Below are 18,749 nucleotides of genomic sequence, written 5' to 3'. Positions count from 1 at the left end.
TAAAATTATAATATAATTTATTTGTGAAAAAATTAATAATTAATATTAATAAATATAAAAATCATCCAAACACTTTAATTAAAAGTATGAATGGTTAATTATTATTCATTATTAATAATATTTTATTCATAAAAAAACTGAAAATATAATTATTCAGATTTAGATTTTAGAAAAATAAACGTATAAGTAACAAATGATCTATTTTATTATGTATATTATAAATTAATGAATTAAACTAACTGATATAATGAATTATAATTAATTAATTGGTATAAATTATAATAAATTATATGATATTTAAAAAGAAAATAAAACGAATAAAAGAATAAAAAAATAGAAGAATAGAAGACTACAATAAAATAAATTGAATGTAAGTTTTTTTTTTACAAATTTTATATCACATCTGCTTCAATAATAATAAATAAAAATACATCAACTTAATATCTAAGAAAAAAGGCTGAGATAAAATTATAACATAATTCTAAAATAAAAGCTTAAATTAAACCATAATATCATTGCACAACACAAACAAAAAGTAATTTCACACTACAATATACCATACAAATAGATAAATGACTTAAGCTTAATTATGAATTTTTTATTTATTTATGCAAATATGATAACACCATGGTCTATAAATGCTTAATGGATAACATATCATATATTGCTCTAAATGATGAGCACGGGAGTTGAAGAGTGTGTGCTGATTTGTGTTCATGATAGTTGTCTTCTTGTGACGGCGCCTCATAGGAAAAATTATTAAATAATTATTTTTGTTAAGATAATTGTTTATAAATTATTTCAAATTATATTTTGTTAAGATATAATTATTTAGATTATTACTCATGGCACGGGTATAATTTTATTTTATACCAATTAATCAATTATAATTATATGGAACAGGTATAATTTTAATTTTATCCACGAATTATTTCCCATAATAATATACAACATATTATTTACCGTTATAATCTGATTTGATTGATTTGTATTTTATTTACTTATATACATGATTAAAATATATAACGTAAATATCGTAATTATTATAATTCTATAATATAATTATAATTAACATATTTTATCATAATTAAATATTGATTTGATATAATTATAATGAAAATACTTTTCCAAAATAATATAATCTACTATTATTCATCCACTAATTATTTGGCAATAAACCTTAATAAGATTTTTTACATCTCCACTATGGGAAATAACTATTTAAATATACCAAATAATATGTAACATATTACTACCTGTATAAGTTAAGGCACAAACACATGACATCAAAATAAAATTATACAGTTATAGAAATATTAGTAGAGTAAGATTGAAGCAATATTAATTATAGCTAGATCAATGACACCAAAGTCGTCAGAAGATAATGTATTTTCCCCTAATTTTATAATTATTATATTGTTAAGAATAGCATGAAAAATAGATAATAATGATTAGAAAAATCAAACCTGAAATAAGAAATAGGAAAAAAATAGAATGCTCGTTACCATAATATTATAAAAAACGAGACATTTACGTGTTCGTTTATACTATTCCTAAAATTTTGACAGAAAAAATTGTCAAAAAAACCTAATTATATGTCATTATTGTTGTTATAAAAGAAAGATACAGATTGGTGTGTGCTTTCCTGTCGTGATCGTTTCTTTAGTTGTTTTCTTCTTGACCGTGTCCTCTGACATTTTTTGTTGCAACAACTGATTGTTTTTGTTCCCTCTTACATGCAGATTCTGCTCTAGTTTATTCGATCTTCACGGTACTATTTCATAGAGGTACACCATTTAATTTGTCTGAGACCTAATTCAATTTGTTTAGTTGATTGCTCATTTATGTTTTTCCATTTTTTTGTAGTTCTTTTCAGATACGGTTATGTCGTTGGGAATTGAAATCTCTCTTAAATTGAAATGTATATTTGTGTTTATGCCTTGTAAAAAAGAGACATGCATGGCAAATTAGAATAAAGAAACAAGGACAAATTTGAATAACAAGCATATATATGTCTCAGGATAAAGCAGAAAAATTTGTTGTCCTATCATTTTGTTCAAGTATGTTAAAATGGGAATGTCTCAAATTAGTTCAGGCTCTTCCTCAGTTGTATGTCTATATGAACATTTTGCTTCTTTCTTCTGGCTATTATATTCTTGTATGTAAATTTTTTCTTTGCAACTATAAACAATGTGAATTACTAGCCATTATTATGCCCTGCAATTCAATGAAATAAAAAACACAAAAAGTACTTGAAAATACACGAAAATTTTATGAGGTGTGCTAGTTTTTTATTGTATTATTTGGTTTTGTCATTATTATTATTATTTGAATTGTTTCTGATTTGAAAAAGTTAAAATTTGAACAGATTTTTCGAGTTATTCAGACAAGACAATTCATTTTACGAAATTCTAATCCCAAAATCATAGCCAAGTTTATTCTTAATATGCAAAACTTAGCTCAACGTCGTAACGTGGGTATCAAAATCCTCACTACATTACCTTCGAATGAGGCATTCTTAAGTTCTCCTTCAACCCCATCACCAATCAATATCTCCATCAACACAGATGATGGCACCAACAAGAGTTGGATTGCAATTCAAAAGGAACCCAATGTCATCGATCATCACCAGAATGACACAGTGAAATCTAATAGTTCTCAACTATCAATAGAAAACGAAGCGGTTAATAACACAGCCACGTCCATGAAGCGAAGTAATAGCAGTAAAAAGGAAAAGAAAGTGTTCCCTCCTCCTATACCATCTCTAGCACGGACACAGAACCTGGCTTCGCACATGCCATGGGTATTGAGAAGGTACTACACAAGCGAAGGAAGGTTGATTCTCAAAGAGGAAAAGGTGAGGCATCATGAGTACTTTCGAGTACATAGGGCCAATGGTAGACTCACCTTGAAGCTTGTTCACCTTGACAATATCAACAACAAAGATTATCAAGAGATCACTGAAGGAGGCTCTCATAATAATCATACTGCATTTGCTCCTAACAAATTTGCAGCTGAAGATAAGGGTAATGAAGAATTACTACATGGCCAAAATAATGAAAATGGTGTTGTAGGATGTGGCAGCAATAATGGTAGACTAAAGTGCATGAGCTTCAATTGTTTGACATCATCACCATCTCCTCGAAGCCGGTGTACTTTCGAAATGAAGATGCACCCGGCAATTAGAACGGTTCATGGTTGATTACCTTCTTGTTAACCTATTCAACGTTGTTTCGTTATGTCTATGTATTTTTTGTTTTTTCTTAACTTTTTTTCGTAAGTTGGAAAGGATGCAATTTAACAATATTTGCACCAATTTTTGGACATTTAAATATTACATTTTTATTAAAAAAATTGTGTGTAAAGCATATTTATGTTGTTTTTCATTCCAACATTCCTATTATCGTCCGTTATCGACCACTATGAAAAAAACTTGGTAATTATATAATTTTTTTGTATTTACATTATTATCAAGAATGGCAATTTTAAAAAATGACCTGAGTGCCATTTTGATTATTACGGTAGTTTTTTAAAAACTATCACAATTTTCTTAGTTAAAACTATAATTTTTATAAATTAAAACGGTAGTTTTTTATAAGCGATTTGAACGGCCGTTGTATTTGAAATAAAATGACATTTTTCGGTTAGTAAAAATAACCTTTAAAATTGTTATTTTTACCAAATTGAAAAAACATCTTATATTATTTTAAATGACATTTGTAAATCATTATTTTTATTGGATTAAAATGATATTTTTCAGTTTCGTTTTGTTTAAAAACAACAATTTGCTGTTTAAAATCATCATTTTATTGATTTTAAATAGTATTTTAATTGTTTAAATAACTGTTATAAATTATTATTTTTATCAAGTAAAAAATGCCATTTTTATTATTTAAAAAAATAATTTTAATCGTTGTTTTTATTGTATTAAACAAATAAAATTTTAATTAAAATTTTATATTAACAAAAAATCAACACTCCTAAATAAAATATTATATAACTCAAAAACAAAGATTCACATAATATATGGCCGAACCAACCAATGACCAACTTGTGGCAATGGCAATGTAAACAAGGAACCACACATCGACTTTGTCGAGTTAACCGGGCTAGGTACGTATTTTTATTTTAAATTTTTTAAATAAAAAAAATAAAAATAAATTAAATTTTTATAATTTATTTTAATTTATCACTAATCAAAAGAACATAAATTTTGTGTTTTTCTCTTTATCTTATTTTATCATGTCTCTGCGCTTTGCATTAGCGACATGATTAATTTTAGAGCTAACAAATTGGTAGCTATCAACTGTCCATTAATGATAATTTGATGGTGTGAGATTTCATCTAATAACTCACTTTTTTCTGCTAATTATATGCTGACCAAAATGCAATAAAATTACTGATCTCCTAAACTTTTCTTTTAACTTTATCTTATAGGACCTTGCTATGGCTACTATTCTTCTGCATTGTCAGTGCTTGGCTCATTGTTCAATGCAGCCACCATTCCCCGTCCGAAACATTAACATAAAAGTCCCTGATCGATCGACGTTACCAATAGTGTGTTTGGTTTAGAGATCTGCATCACCATTAACAGAGAAAACAACCATTTTAATCGGTAGAAATGCTAGTGTGTTGCTCAAATGGGAATATATTGACCTTTTCTTTTTTTCTTATTTTCCAACCAGAACTAACTGATGTACATGACATCTATGTAATATGAAAACGAGTATGACGTTTTTGTATTAAAAATATAACAGTACAAGAGGATGAATAACCTATTAATTTATATGGATTTGAATTTTTTAAATTTTAAATTTTATTTTAGAGAATAAAATATAATTTTTTATTTTTAAATAAATTTTTTTATATTTATTCTTGATTCTACCTATGAAATAAATAGTAAAAAATCACACTTTAATTTTTAAAATAAAATTCAAACTTTAAAAGATTCAAATCCAATTTATATAATTAAATACATTATATTATCTTTACCTTCTTCTGCACGTGTATATATTCGCTAGGATGTAGCACATCAAAGAATTCGTACACCACCTTTAAGAGAGTATTATGTAATTTGAGGATAAATATCAATTTGATATCTTTATTTATAAAATTAACACACAAAAATAATTCTATAAATGACAGACAAATTTCTAAAGCATGCACATAAAATAATTGAAAATCTTTAGATTAAAGTGAACAAACTTTTTCTTTCAACAGATTTTATTATTTTTGATATAACAGATGATAAGAATATTTTTATCATTTTTAAGAGAGACTTCTAATTACTAAGAGAATCCTTATTAATGTTAAAAATGATCAATTTAAAAGGTATTTATAAATTTAATTAATTAATATTATTAATATTATTGATATTATTATTAATATTAATAAATGGTTACTAACGATTTAGTATCATTTGGTTGGTTGAAGGAATACAATTTTTTAAGAATTGTGTATGTTTAAAACATTGTGTTTATTGGCTAAAGAGATACAACTCTTTAAGAATTGTGTATGTTCAAAACATTATATCTATTGGCAATAGAAATGACACAACCAATTGTATACGTAACTAATCATAATTGCTACGTACAATATGTATAAATATTAAATAGATTCTTGTCCACTATTTCATATATACAAGTACTAAGTGTACATTTTAATCAACTATAAGAGATTTTCTTTGTTTAAGAGAGTTGAGAATTTCTTACTATTGCTAATTAAGAAATTCTTAGGTTTCATTGTATCATAGGAGAGTATTATCATCAACCCTATAGCAACTAAGTGTGGGGACAAATATCTCTCTAAAAAAAGCGATCTAATCGTGTCTTGAAACCATTACACAAATATAAAATTTTATCATCTTCTCATAATAATATACCCAACAAAATTAATGTTAAGAATGCTTGATGAATATTTAATTTTCATGTCTTCAAGATCATGTATCATTCAAGTGATCAAAAGGAGTGTAATAAGATTCAATCCAGTGATCCAAAGTTGAAGAACCTAAAAAAACACCTCCAGAAACCCCACTTCCATATTCGGAAAAAAAGGAGAAAAAGAAGGTGTAGGAATAAGAATTTTGCAATCAAAACCTCCCTTTGTAATCAAATGAGACAAACAAAAATTTGTTATCAAAGTCTTCTTTTATAATCAATAAAGAATCCCTGATATCAAACTTAATTTTAGTATTGGGTATACATAATCAAATAAAAAGGAGACTCTTAAGAAAAAAATGTCTAGGGAGTGGAGGAATAAAAAAATTTTTACTAAAGACTTCTTATAGAGAATATAAGATAAAAAGATACCACATTCAACTCAAAATCTTAAAATGATAAGTTAATGGGTCTCTCATCTTTTAAACTCCTCACTCTTCCATGCTTTCTTAGATGTGAGACTAATTTCAACACTTCTCACACTTGTAACACTAACAATTTTCAGTAAAATTTTCTTAAGCACTCTAGTCAAATAAAAAAAGAATTGCTTAGATGGAAAGAAGTTGAATTTGATAAATAAAAATTCTCTAATAATAAGTAGTGGTGCATTAAAAATAATGATCATGAATTGAGTTAAAAGAGTTAATAATCTTGCATAAAAAAAAAAAAAAGGATGATGCCTTATGAGCATGCTTTATGACCATGCATTCATTCGGGAAAAAACCAAAATATAAATGGGAAATGCAGACCTGCAGCACGCATCTTCGCCAATGGTTTTCTCGAATATTTTCAATTAAAAGAAACTAAAGGATAAATTATTTATAATTTGGTGCATGGCCTACCGGCTAGTTCATGATTAATTCATAATCCTTAGCAGGGAACTTAGCAATGGTGATAAACCTGAGACCATTTATTTATTTATTTATATGCTTTGCTTCCATTCCACCCTATCCTCTCTCCTCGCGAGCCAGAATCTTATTTATAATAAAATATAATATAACATAAAAAAATAAAAAAAAAGTTAGTGGAAGATCCAAGTATTAAAAAATAGCGAGAAATGGTTGTTGAAAATCTGCTGCGCTTAGGCATTGCTCGCTTTCTGTGCATCCCGCTATCTGTAACTGTCGTCCTCTCCTCCTCTCTTCCCTTTCAGACGCCTCTTACTTCCTCCGCGGCGGCGTCACTCTCTCACCACTACCACCAGCGCCGTCGACTCTCTTCCGGTTACTCCATGAACTCTCAGCAGCTGTCGCAGTCTCAGTCTCCGCCTCCTCCGGTGGCCAAGAAGGTGGAGCACAAGATGGAGATGTTCGGCGACGTCAGGATCGACAACTACTACTGGCTCCGCGACGATTCCCGCACCAATCCCGAAGTGCTCTCATACCTCAAAGAAGAGAATGAATACACCGATTCCATCATGTCCGGTGCGAATTCACACTTTCTTATCCTCTTTATTCGCCTTCTACTTCATTGTGACGAAATTTGTTTATCTTTTTTAAAGTAACGCAGGTCGCTGCATAGTTACACTTCACTATATGGATAAAAAGATTGGCGCGATTTTTGCTGTAATTTTGGTTACTTCATTGCACGAGCTACTCTATTTGAAGCAGCATGCGTTTTTTTTTTTGTGATTATTATTAATTTTAAATTTAAACTCGACGATTAAAATGGAGTTTCATTTCCCCTTAACTTGGATGATAATGGTGGGTAATAGCTTTATTTGTTTATTAACTATAGCTGTATTTCACGAATTTTTAGGGTGTGGGTCTTAGGCCACAAAGACTTAGACAAACAGACTCAAATTTTCAGTTCAGAACAATTATCAAGTATGACATGTGATGTACAACGCAAGTTCCAACCCTGTAGTTCTGTATCAATTACTAGCAATGTAGTTGGGTTGAAATTTGTAGCAGTTAAGTACACATTTTCCAAAATTGTAGCATCATCTGTGCATTTGTATGTAGCGTCCAGTCAAGAGGAGGCAGCAAAGCTAGTTTCACTGTGTTAGGTAGTCCTCTGTCCACTTCTTATTCAATATAAGGAAACATATCATCGTTAAGCATAGCAGCGAAATGGGGTTAAGTCACTATGACTGCAAGGGTGCAGACTTGGGAATCCTGTTGCTATGTCTATGTCACTAGGTGCATGCAAGAAGACACCTTTGAAGGAAATTTCTTAACAATTACCTGAGAAAACTGTCCACATTTTTCATCGTCTAGGAACCAAGAAACTCGAAGAACAGCTTTTTGCTGAGATAAGAGGGAGGATTAAGGAGGATGATGTCTCTGCACCTTTACGCAAAGGACCTTACTACTATTACGAAAAAACTTTGGAAGGGAAGGAGTATGTTCAACATTGTAGGCGCCTTATACCTGAAAACCAAAAGGTGCCATCAGTGTATGATACCATGCCCACTGGCCCTGAAGCTCCTCAGGAGCATGTTATTTTGGATGAGAACATCAAGGCACAACAACACGGTTACTACAGTATTGGTGCTTTTAAGGTTAGATCATATATTATTATGGCATTTTTGTTGCTTATTTCTGTCTGTTTCATTACTTCTGAACTCTCTTGCCTTTTTGTGTCAAACTTTATTTCCTTTTCAGGTTAGCCCAAATAGCAAGTTGGTAGCGTATGCTGAAGACACCAAAGGAAACGAAATATATACCGTCTACGTCATTGATGCTGAGACACAAGCTCCTATTGGAGAGCCTCTTGTTGGTCTAACACCATACGTTCAATGGGCTGGTGATAATGCTCTGGTTTACATCACGATGGATGAGATTCTCAGACCTGATAAGGTGAGGCGATATGTTATTCCACTTTCCAGATGTCTATAAGTTTTGGGCTATTGATTGTTTGGCACATGGTACATTGTATTTGCTTGTGATTCTAATGTCTTAGTGATGCAGGCATGGCTTCATGTGTTGGGGGAAGATCAATCAAAGGATACTTGTCTTTACGTTGAAAAGGATGATATGTTTTCACTTGACCTTTATGCTTCTGAAAGCAAGAAATACTTGTTTGTTGCATCGGAAAGCAAAAACACAAGATTCAATTTTTATCTGGATGTTTCCAAACCTGAAGAGGGTCTTAAAGTTCTCACACCACGTGTTGATGGTATTGACACAACTGTCAGCCATCGTGGTGATCATTTCTTTATTAAAAGGAGAAGTGGTCAATTTTTCAATTCTGAGGTGGTAGCTTGTCCTGTTGATAACACCTCCTCAACTACGGTTCTTCTTCCCCACAGGGAAAGGTAACACTTTTTCTACATCATCTTAAATTGTGTCTTTCCCTTTCACCAAAACTTATGATGAATTTCTTTAGTGTAAAAATTCAGGAGATACAACTTTTTAGTGATAATCTTGTTTCATATGAGAGAGAAGATGGTCTACCAAAAATAATAGTTTATCGCCTTCCACCTACTGGTGAACCACTAACAAGCCTTCAAGATGGTCAAGCAGTTAGCTTTTTTGATCCAGTATACTCTGTGGAATCTTCATATTCAGAGTTCTCATCAAGTATCTTGCGGTTTACATATAGCTCCTTGAAGACTCCTAGGTCCGTATATGATTATGATATGAAAGCAGGCATTTCAGTTTTAAAGAAGATTGACCCCGTAAGTTATCATGTACTCAGCCTGTATGATTTTGCAATTGCGTTATGTCTCTGACTCCAGTCTTAAGGCATCATCTGTTACAGAAACGAAATACTTCATGTCTTGATTGCTGAAGTGCTTCTTTTTTGGTATCTTGTAAAAAGATTTGGTTTTGCTATGTTCTGCATGACCCATGCATCTATCCTATTTTTTTGGTTTAAAACTTTGGTTTTGTTCTTTTGACTAGCATCCATAATTCCATCAGTGATTCTTTGAGTGCCTTGTAAGATCCTCTAGCTGCTGAAAGCATCATAGAGAATGGTAAAGTTTGAATTTCTGAATGAACTTTGAATTGTGAAGAACAGAACGGAACTCTCTGACATAGCTGCACTGAGGGATGACTTCCCAGTAATTTTAGAGGGTTTGATGTAGTATTTACTCTTATGAGAGTGTGAACTAGTTCCAAGTTCCAACTTCAGGAATAGAGTGGATTATATGGTAAATGAATGTGATATACACTAGGTATAATTAACATGCATTAAAACCCTGTTCAAAATCGAAAGGTATCAGGTACTGATGAGATTAGTTAAGGTAATATTATAATTCTCGTATTATAAAGGTAAACCATGCTTTCTTTATTTCTTATGCATTGCTTATTTATTCTTTGTGCCTGCATTGATTTCCTCCCATTATTTATTCGTTGTTTATTTATTTTACTCAGGTTTTGGGTAGTTTTGATTCTACCCATTATGTCACTGAAAGAAGGTGGGCACCTGCCTCAGATGGAACTTTGATTCCCATATCAATTGTTTATCGAAAAGACCTTGTGAAACTTGATGGATCTGATCCATTACTACTTTATGGTTATGGCTCTTATGAGGTAAAAGAAGAATAGAACGTGCCACTTTATTGCATATAACAATGTCAATTTTGAATTCTATGTCTTGATGTTATATTGCCTAATGCATTAAAAGCACTACTGTTTGTGTGCTTTCTTCGAAGCAGATGATGTAAGACGGTCTGATAAAGACTCAAGATAAATAGAAAACAAAAATGATATATTGAAATTGAATGCAAAGGAACCACTCTACTTTGATCCAATTTCTGATGGAACAAGAGAGACTCACTCAACTTCATTTGTTAACACCATGGTTTTATCACAAAACCAAAGTGTATTTTCACTCCTCTCATTTTTGTCTGACAGCTATAGTAGTTTAGGAGACATTTATACACCTCATATTAGGTTAAAGATAAAAAATCCTAAACCCACTAACATAAAGTCCTATCTACTAACTACATAAATAAAATAAAAAAGCATGAAATTAAACTGAACATTCTAACACTTCAAAATATAAACTAATAACTACAAAATAAGACTTCCAATCTTCATGTCACGAAGATCTAAAGCACATATCATAGTCTATGGTGGGGTTACTACGTGAAACCTAAATATGTTCTTTTGATGTTCACTTTGATATGTTGCGAGATTGGGAAGTTCACTGACTGTTTTACACTTTTACTTTTTATTCGTTCATGTAAAGAGGATCTCTTATCTTTCTATTTTTGTGTAATTTCTAATTATTCTTTTATCAAGGGGGAAAAAAATTGTTAGTTGATCTGTTCCTTTGGTTAGAAATGTTAACAGTTTTGGCCGTTTGGAGTCTAAGTTACATAATATGAATATGGTTTTCAAGCATTCCATTTTTCTAATTCTATTTATTCTCTCTCTCATCGTTAACAGTATTGCTTGGATCCCAGCTTCAGTTCTTCAAGGCTTTCTTTGTTAGATCGGGGATTTATATATGTTATAGCTCATATACGTGGAGGTGGAGAAATGGGGAGGCCGTGGTATGAGAATGGGAAATTTCTGAAGAAAAAGAACACTTTCACTGATTTTATTGCTTGTGCTGAATATTTGATTGAGAACAAATTCTGTTCTAAGGAAAGACTGTGCATTGAGGGAAGAAGTGCTGGGGGTTTGCTAATTGGTGCAGTTCTTAATATGAGACCAGATTTATTCAAGGCAGCTGTTGCTGGAGTACCTTTTGTGGATGTTTTGACAACTATGCTTGATCCAACTATTCCTCTCACCACTTCAGAATGGGAGGTAATTTTCTCTCTTGTATTTTCCTGCCATTCCATGTCAGCATTTGGAAATGATTGAATACAGGTCTGTTTGGTTCTAAAAGCTTGTTCTTCCCACTTTTAATATCCCAATAATATTTTGTATTTAAAACTCCTGTTTCAATCATCTTGTGTGCCCTTTAGTTTGCGTGTGTGTTAGCCTCTTTTAAATGCCTATTAAGCATAGGTTTAGTAGCAGAAAAACGGAGTGGCAAGGGATGGGACAGGCAACTCGGATGTGAAAGATCTTCATTTTGTTTGTCTCAGAAATAGTGTTCCGAATATGACTTATGCATAACCTTGATAATGTCCCGTATTATATTATTTTTCTGGGTCCTTAAAAACTGCTTAAACATATTTCTCATAAAAGATCTCACTTAATATATGAAGCTTATTTAGTTGTTATATTGGGATCTCAAATTAATATTAATGAGAGATATCATATAACCCCCACTCCATCAGTGTATTAAGACATTATTAATTATATGGGTCTTTACTTTGTAAGTGCTATCCAAATTCTTGATTTATTTAAGCATGTCCACGCAATATCTTTTCTGCTGAAAGTATATTACCAGAATATCGTATGATATAATTTACTCTCTTGTTTCTCATTTTGCTAAAGCTGATCATTCTGTTATGTTTTACTGCAGGAATGGGGTGACCCTAGGAAGGAAGAATTTTACTTCTACATGAAGTCATATTCCCCCGTTGATGATGTGAGAACCTTATGGCTGTGTTAGACTCAGATCGACAGTAGCCTTCATTAGCTATCAATATTTTATTTTTGTATCCTTCTTGAAGAGACTTCTAGAAATTATTTATAATTCTTTGTTCATGATTTTCATCCTACCCATTTTACGCAGGTGAAGGCACAGAATTATCCACACATTCTTGTCACTGCTGGATTAAATGGTAAGCATATCCAATTCTTGAAAGGGATCTGTTCATGTTCGTATATGTAAAGCTAAATAATTCTTGTGGGTTTGCTATTGTTTATGATTTGGCTGGAAAAACTATACTCTGTTGTTCCATGTGACTTTATTTTGTGCTTGTACATGCTGTAGACCCACGGGTTATGTATTCTGAACCTTCGAAGTTTGTGGCAAAGATGAGGGATATGAAGACTGATGATAACATATTGCTTTTTAAATGCGAACTTGGTGCTGGCCATTTTTCAAAGTCGGGGAGGTAAGCTCTAACCTTACTGCTGTTTTTTAGTTTTTTTATTTATTTTTTCCACTTATTTTGTTTTACATTTATTTATTCTTTGTGGTTTGGGATTTTATTTGATTTAGCTTCAATGCCCGCATTGTTCTGGTTGTAGTTTGGGAAGCCGGGATTTAGTTTAGTAAAATTATTACAAGAAGCCGGGATTTATTCGCTCACCAAATTCTTGTCTAGGAGTGTAAATATATAAAGATTCTATTTTGATTTATGCTTTTCATGTGTGTGTGATGTAGATTTGAGAAGCTCCAAGAAGATGCCTTCACTTATATCTTCATCCTGAAGGCTCTAAATATGACGAACGAGCTCAAGTTTTGAAATCCACGAGGCATGGATGCGGTTAAAGAGAAGGAGCAAAATACTTCCTTTCTAGGCTTCATAAATAACATGTCAGACATTTGGGTCCCGTGTTAGGCATTTGCATTGCCGACAACTATTGGATTTTCATTGATAAATGATAAAATCCCAAATAATATTGTTTTCAACCGACTCATGAAGTGTTGTATCGTCGTAATTCTGTCAGTTATCTCTCTTCTCGGATCGGAACCATGCATGACAACAACGCAGTAACCACTAACTAGATATAATAGGGTTTTGACACCTAGAAAATATTATAATATATAGCCATGTTCACATGTTTGTTAAAAAAAAAAAAAGTGAAGAAAACGACACGAGAAAAGAACTAAAATAAATTTGTTAGCTATATGTTAAAAAAATATTAATCCCCTAATCCAATCTTCCCCTTTTACAAAATAAATACTAATAGAAACAGAAATTTTCAATAATTCAGATGAGATTTATCCGAAACCTGTAAAGTAAACAACTAAACATCCTCCCAGGACCCTTTGGACGTTTGTAACCATATTTAACATAAACAGGTTATGCTGCTCAATTTTCCCTCATAATCTAAACTAAACCTTTTTTTGTGCTGCTGAAAGAAATCACAAAAATGCGGACAAAAATTTAACAGGACCATTGTCATCGGTAAGCACAAAACGGTAGTGCAAAAATGTATAAAAATGACAATAACTCCAAGACAAAATAATGTGCTTGTAAGCCATCATACACTTTATCCTTCATTGTCCAAAATTCCAGCCATGGGCACCTCAATCTTAATCTGGTCATCATCATCTCCATCACTCATTGCCGTGCCCTTCTTGAAATAATCAACTTTGAAGTCATAATCATCATCCATGGCATCAGAGGTGCCTTTGTTAGCCTTTTTCCTCCTCTTCTTCTCTGCTCTCTGAAGTTTTGTATTAAGCATGCCCTCTGCTCCATATAATTTCTCATTCTGTCTATCAGCAGCAGATTTTCCCTTGTTCTTGTTACCATCTTCTTGACATTCCATTGTTTCATCAACATCATTCCCAGCAGGGTTTTCAGGTTCCTGCTCAACTTGATTTGACGGTTCAGGTGCCATATCATCCTAATATGCATAAATGTGAAGGATAACTAAGTGATTTGATCAATCATATTGAAAAAAAATATCTTAACCATAAAACCAAGAGGAATGTAAACCATCGAGCTCCCTTCAAAAGCATCATGAAGTAACCATTTTCAATTACTTTACCATTTTGAAAATAGTAAAAGCAAGATTGGAAGAATAGTCTTATCCTTCTTGTGTAAATGAATTGAAAATAATGGAGCAGATTGATTGGGAAACAAATTCTGAAAGTGACATACCTCCGGCGTACTCTCATTGAATTTAAGAGGTCCACTTGAAGGAACTTCTACAGGATTGAAGTCATCAGCAGATTTAAGGCTTCCAATGAATGAAGTTTCACTCCTGTAGACTTCATCAATATTAAACTCTTTCGCAAACTCGGAAACTATTGTGGCTTCTGAAACTTCTCCTTCGTCCCTAACCGGGGGCATGGTATAGTATGGAATTTTCCCTGAAAAATACAAGTAGATATTTCTGATAATTTGGTTTATACTTTATACCAGTTGTTTCCAAATGTTTAAGTTCATTATGACGCATATTTTCATTATCCTTTGTTCGGCGCGTCTGGTGTGCGTGTGGAAGCACCATATATGCATACCTTCATTCCAGTCTCGGAGAATGATTCTGGCAGCAGCTTCAACATCTGCTACTCCACCCTTCTTAAGCTTGCCCCTAACTGCAGCAACCTTCTGTAAGAAATCATCTACAGAATCAAAGCTTGGAATCTTGTAAAGAGTTACCATCAGTCTGGCGGGACAGCAATTGAGAATTTCCTTCACTGTAAAAAGAGAACTCTGAATTAGTATCCCTGCTTGAAATTTGGAAGGTAACCTGGGCACACAACCTGAAGGATGTTGATGAATGATAACAGAAATTTTATCATACTTATATGTTATCTTTTTAGTACAAAGCACCTATTTTCAGTTCTGAAAATAGTGTATCGCTTTTCCATGCGACCACACATGGAGCACTTGAAAAATTTCACGGTTATGCCTTTCCAACATCAATGTTGGGATTTTCTTTGATTGGGTCTGAGTCTATAAAACAGACTATTTGATGAAACTATGCCAGAGAGATTAAAGTAAAAGAGAAATTTAAAAAGAAAAAAAAAACAGTATTCTGAACCTTTTAGTACCAACATAGGTTCAAGAACAGAAATAGGTTCACTAAGACAAGTCTTAATACACACCAAGCATCCTCTCAACTTTGGCTCAAGCACACCAAATTCGTCAGGTCTAACTAATAGTATCGGTAGCAGATGTTTATAACTCTTTATGCCTCTATCAATCAATTGAGCAAACTGGGGAAATCTTGAAAAAAGGAAAAAGCTGTTTGCATACCTGGGCTAATTGGATCATCTAACTTCTCAATTCTCTTGCAATTCCGTAGAGCTACAGAAGCATCATTTTCTAGTGATTTAAGCATGACAACACCAGGACAGTCCAGCAACTTAATGTTTTTGTCCAATTGAACCTCTTGCATCGATCTTGTTAATCCAGGAGTAGCACCAACATTAACAACATGAGCTCTCTTCAAGCTATTAATAAGACTACTCTTGCCAACATTAGGTAGCCCAATTACACCCACTGTAATAGTCTTCTTGATCTGCCAAGGCAAAGAAGCAACAAATAAATAAGTACTATAAGTAAAGCAAACAATAAAACTGACTCAGAAAGTTACAAAAACTATTTAAACCTACCACAAGTTTAAAAAATTAGCAGAAGAATTAGCAGGTAAAACACCATATACTATAGGGAGGGAAGCGGGGGCACAGGCATAAGCTATATGAAAACAGACACAAGTTATAGAACCTCATGACTTCTTGTGTAATTCTTCAAGACTTTGATGAGTGTATCAGCTCCAAGACAATCACTTGTTTGCAAAATATTACTTGGTTTTGCTGCCTTTGATGACTTCCACCCTAATTTTGATCTCTGCTCTTGGGTGCTGCACTTGAAGGCCACAGTAGGCAGTTCTTCTCGAAGGTACTTAAGCCATTTCTCAACTGCTTCTCGGGGAACAAGATCTGAGATAATACGGTGGTGGACACCATGGTTAAACCACACAAAACACCACAAATTAGCAAAGAAGCATCAGTATAACTGTTGATGGTTGGGTCCTGCTTTAAGTACAGATTCCAGTCTTTTACCATCAAGCCTATTGGGATTGTTTCATTTGTCAACATTTCCTAATATGAGGAGAGGAAGGTGGGAAGAAGAAAATTACCAATTTTATTCAATAGTAACACTAGGCGCTTATCCGGGCCAGCACTCATCACCATCTTTTCCATATTAGTGCAGCGAGTACCTAAAGGATCCCGGGCATCAAGGACTTCTAAAATAACATCAGAAGCTTCAACAACTTTTACCAACTCCTTGTAGAAGGGTTTATCTGCGTTATCTGTGTATGTACAGGATTATGGGCATGTCAGAATAATGAAATTTAATAAAGCAGTTAAAGACAGGAAACGAGCAAATATTAGGCTATAATACCAGATTGTTAAACAATTGTTGAGCAAAGTGAAATACCTCGGTTCTTCCCAGATGCGGTACCCGTTGCCTGAGCTTGCCCTTCTGTTTCAGTCATTTGAGACACGCCATCATCTTCTAGTAAACCCAACTTCCTCTTTCGAGCCTGAACAATTGTTAACCATAGCAAGAAAGGATTATAACAAGTTCATAGCAAAACATCATGAATAGTCCAAATTTAAGACCAATTTAAAAACTTTGGACAAAACACATCAGTTTTCAACTATTCGTATAAACCAATGTTCAAGTTAAAGAAAAAAACTTGTGCCTATGTCAAACATTTGTACCAACACCATTGATAAGAGTTCACCATTGAGAATATACATAAAGCTTGTAAACCGTGTTATCATTCCCAATGTTCATCTTGAGTAATATCTAGAAGAATTTCTACTTCACAACTTCAATTGTACCCAAAAGAATGACAAATTTAATAAATTAAGAAAAAAAAAGCAGAAAATTCATGAGGATGAGACAATCAATCGAAAGAGGGAAAATTGGGCGATACCCTCTCCTTGCGTTCAGCTTTCTTTTGCTCCAATTCTTCAATGGCACGAGCTCTTCGGGCTTCAAGGGCCTTAAGCTCTTGCTCCTTGAAAGGCCAATCATTGGGAATCCCAGGATCCTTCTCAACCTTCTTCTTGTTGTTCAAGCCAAGCTTTTTAGCTTCCTTTGCCTTCTTCTTGTGGTGCTCCTTCACCTTCCTTATGATCTTGTACTTCTTCTTCAAAGGGACCCTCTTGCTCTTGCTCTCTGCCACAACAAAAAAGCCATAAACTAAAAAGAAGAGAAACAAAAATGGAAGATTCAGAATCGATATAGAAGCACGAAAATCATACTCTTGCTCTTCTTCACCATTGCGTTGTTGTGTTGTGTGTTGTGTGTGTGGCCGCTTTCTGAAACTGAGAAGCAACGGAATAAAAGGGTTTATCGAGTGATGAAGGTTGGGTTTTATTCTTCTCAAATACACAATCTCGCACTTACGTAAATTAGGGTTGTGTGTGTTTTTCAAATTGAGCAAAATTTGATTTTTAATTTACTTTTAAAGCTTCTTGCCTTTTTGGTTATTTAAAAAATAAACAAAAAAATGTTACTTGATATAAAATCAACAATTTTAATAATGAAAGGGTGTTTTTTTTATAATTACACTTGTTAAAATATATCAAAATTTGATTAATAAAGTCTTTTGATAATATATTTAATATTTAATTATTTCTATTATATTTTTTATTTTTATGAGATTTATTTGTGTTTCCATGTTTAAAAAATGTTTTCTTAACTATATAAATTATCAAACATCATTTTAATAATTTATAATTTATTCTACTTTAATATATAGAGACACAATTTCAAGGTTATAAATTTAAATATTAAATTTAAAAATTAGTTATTATACGAGGTTTTATTAGATTTTTAAATTTTAAAAAATATAAAATAATTTTGAAAAATTCTACTTTAGTTGCTTTTAAAAGTATTCTAATTTTTTAAAAGCTACAAGCGTAAGTACATGATCTTTTTTATTTACCAAATACAAAATAAAGAGGTTGTCTTTTTTATTTACCAAATACAAAATAAAGAGCTTGTATTTTTAAAAAGTACAAACACATCTTCTAAAAACTTTACCAAATCAAGTATTACACTAAAAAAAATATTTTGAAAAAAGACAAATAAATCTTATAGAAAAGAAAAATAAGGCCTTAAAAATTTAAAGTATTAAATTTCTAAATGTTTGGAAATTTTAATGTTAAACATAATTTATTTTCTATTAGAAACTTGTAAATTAACCATTATATCTTTTTAAAAGATTTTTTTTTCAGGTGAATTAGACAACTTTTAAACCTAGGTATCAGATGACATACCCACACATTCCTCACCTACTTTGACTCAAACCA

At 32.2% G+C, this 18,749-nt stretch overlaps 2 protein-coding genes across 2 annotated transcripts; one reads left to right on the top strand and one right to left on the bottom strand.

The window, feature by feature from the left end:
* Positions 1–6,819: 6,819 nt before the first annotated feature.
* Positions 6,820–13,378, top strand: LOC107467383 (uncharacterized). Its single transcript, XM_016086465.3, has 11 exons — positions 6,820–7,360; positions 8,156–8,439; positions 8,543–8,737; positions 8,849–9,195; positions 9,267–9,558; positions 10,259–10,417; positions 11,279–11,644; positions 12,312–12,377; positions 12,525–12,573; positions 12,726–12,849; positions 13,122–13,378. The coding sequence occupies exons 1-11, from the start codon at positions 6,994–6,996 to the stop codon at positions 13,201–13,203; spliced, it is 2,331 nt and encodes a 776-aa protein (XP_015941951.1). The 5' UTR covers positions 6,820–6,993; the 3' UTR covers positions 13,204–13,378.
* A 264-nt stretch (positions 13,379–13,642) lies between these two features.
* LOC107467354 (guanine nucleotide-binding protein-like NSN1) lies at positions 13,643–17,852 on the bottom strand. The gene is made up of 9 exons (XM_016086425.3): positions 17,697–17,852; positions 17,366–17,610; positions 16,861–16,966; positions 16,559–16,732; positions 16,144–16,358; positions 15,673–15,937; positions 14,931–15,110; positions 14,572–14,783; positions 13,643–14,314 (listed from the first exon to the last, which is right to left on the bottom strand). Exons 1-9 carry the CDS (start codon positions 17,713–17,715, stop codon positions 13,955–13,957), a joined length of 1,776 nt encoding a protein of 591 aa, XP_015941911.1. The 5' UTR covers positions 17,716–17,852; the 3' UTR covers positions 13,643–13,954.
* Between the last annotated feature and the right edge of the window lie 897 nt (positions 17,853–18,749).

The sequence above is a fragment of the Arachis duranensis genome, chromosome 9 (assembly GCF_000817695.3).
Source record: "Arachis duranensis cultivar V14167 chromosome 9, aradu.V14167.gnm2.J7QH, whole genome shotgun sequence".
Lineage (NCBI taxonomy): Eukaryota > Viridiplantae > Streptophyta > Magnoliopsida > Fabales > Fabaceae > Arachis > Arachis duranensis.
Note: the sequence above shows the minus strand (reverse complement) of the source record. Positions and strands in the feature narration are given on the sequence as shown.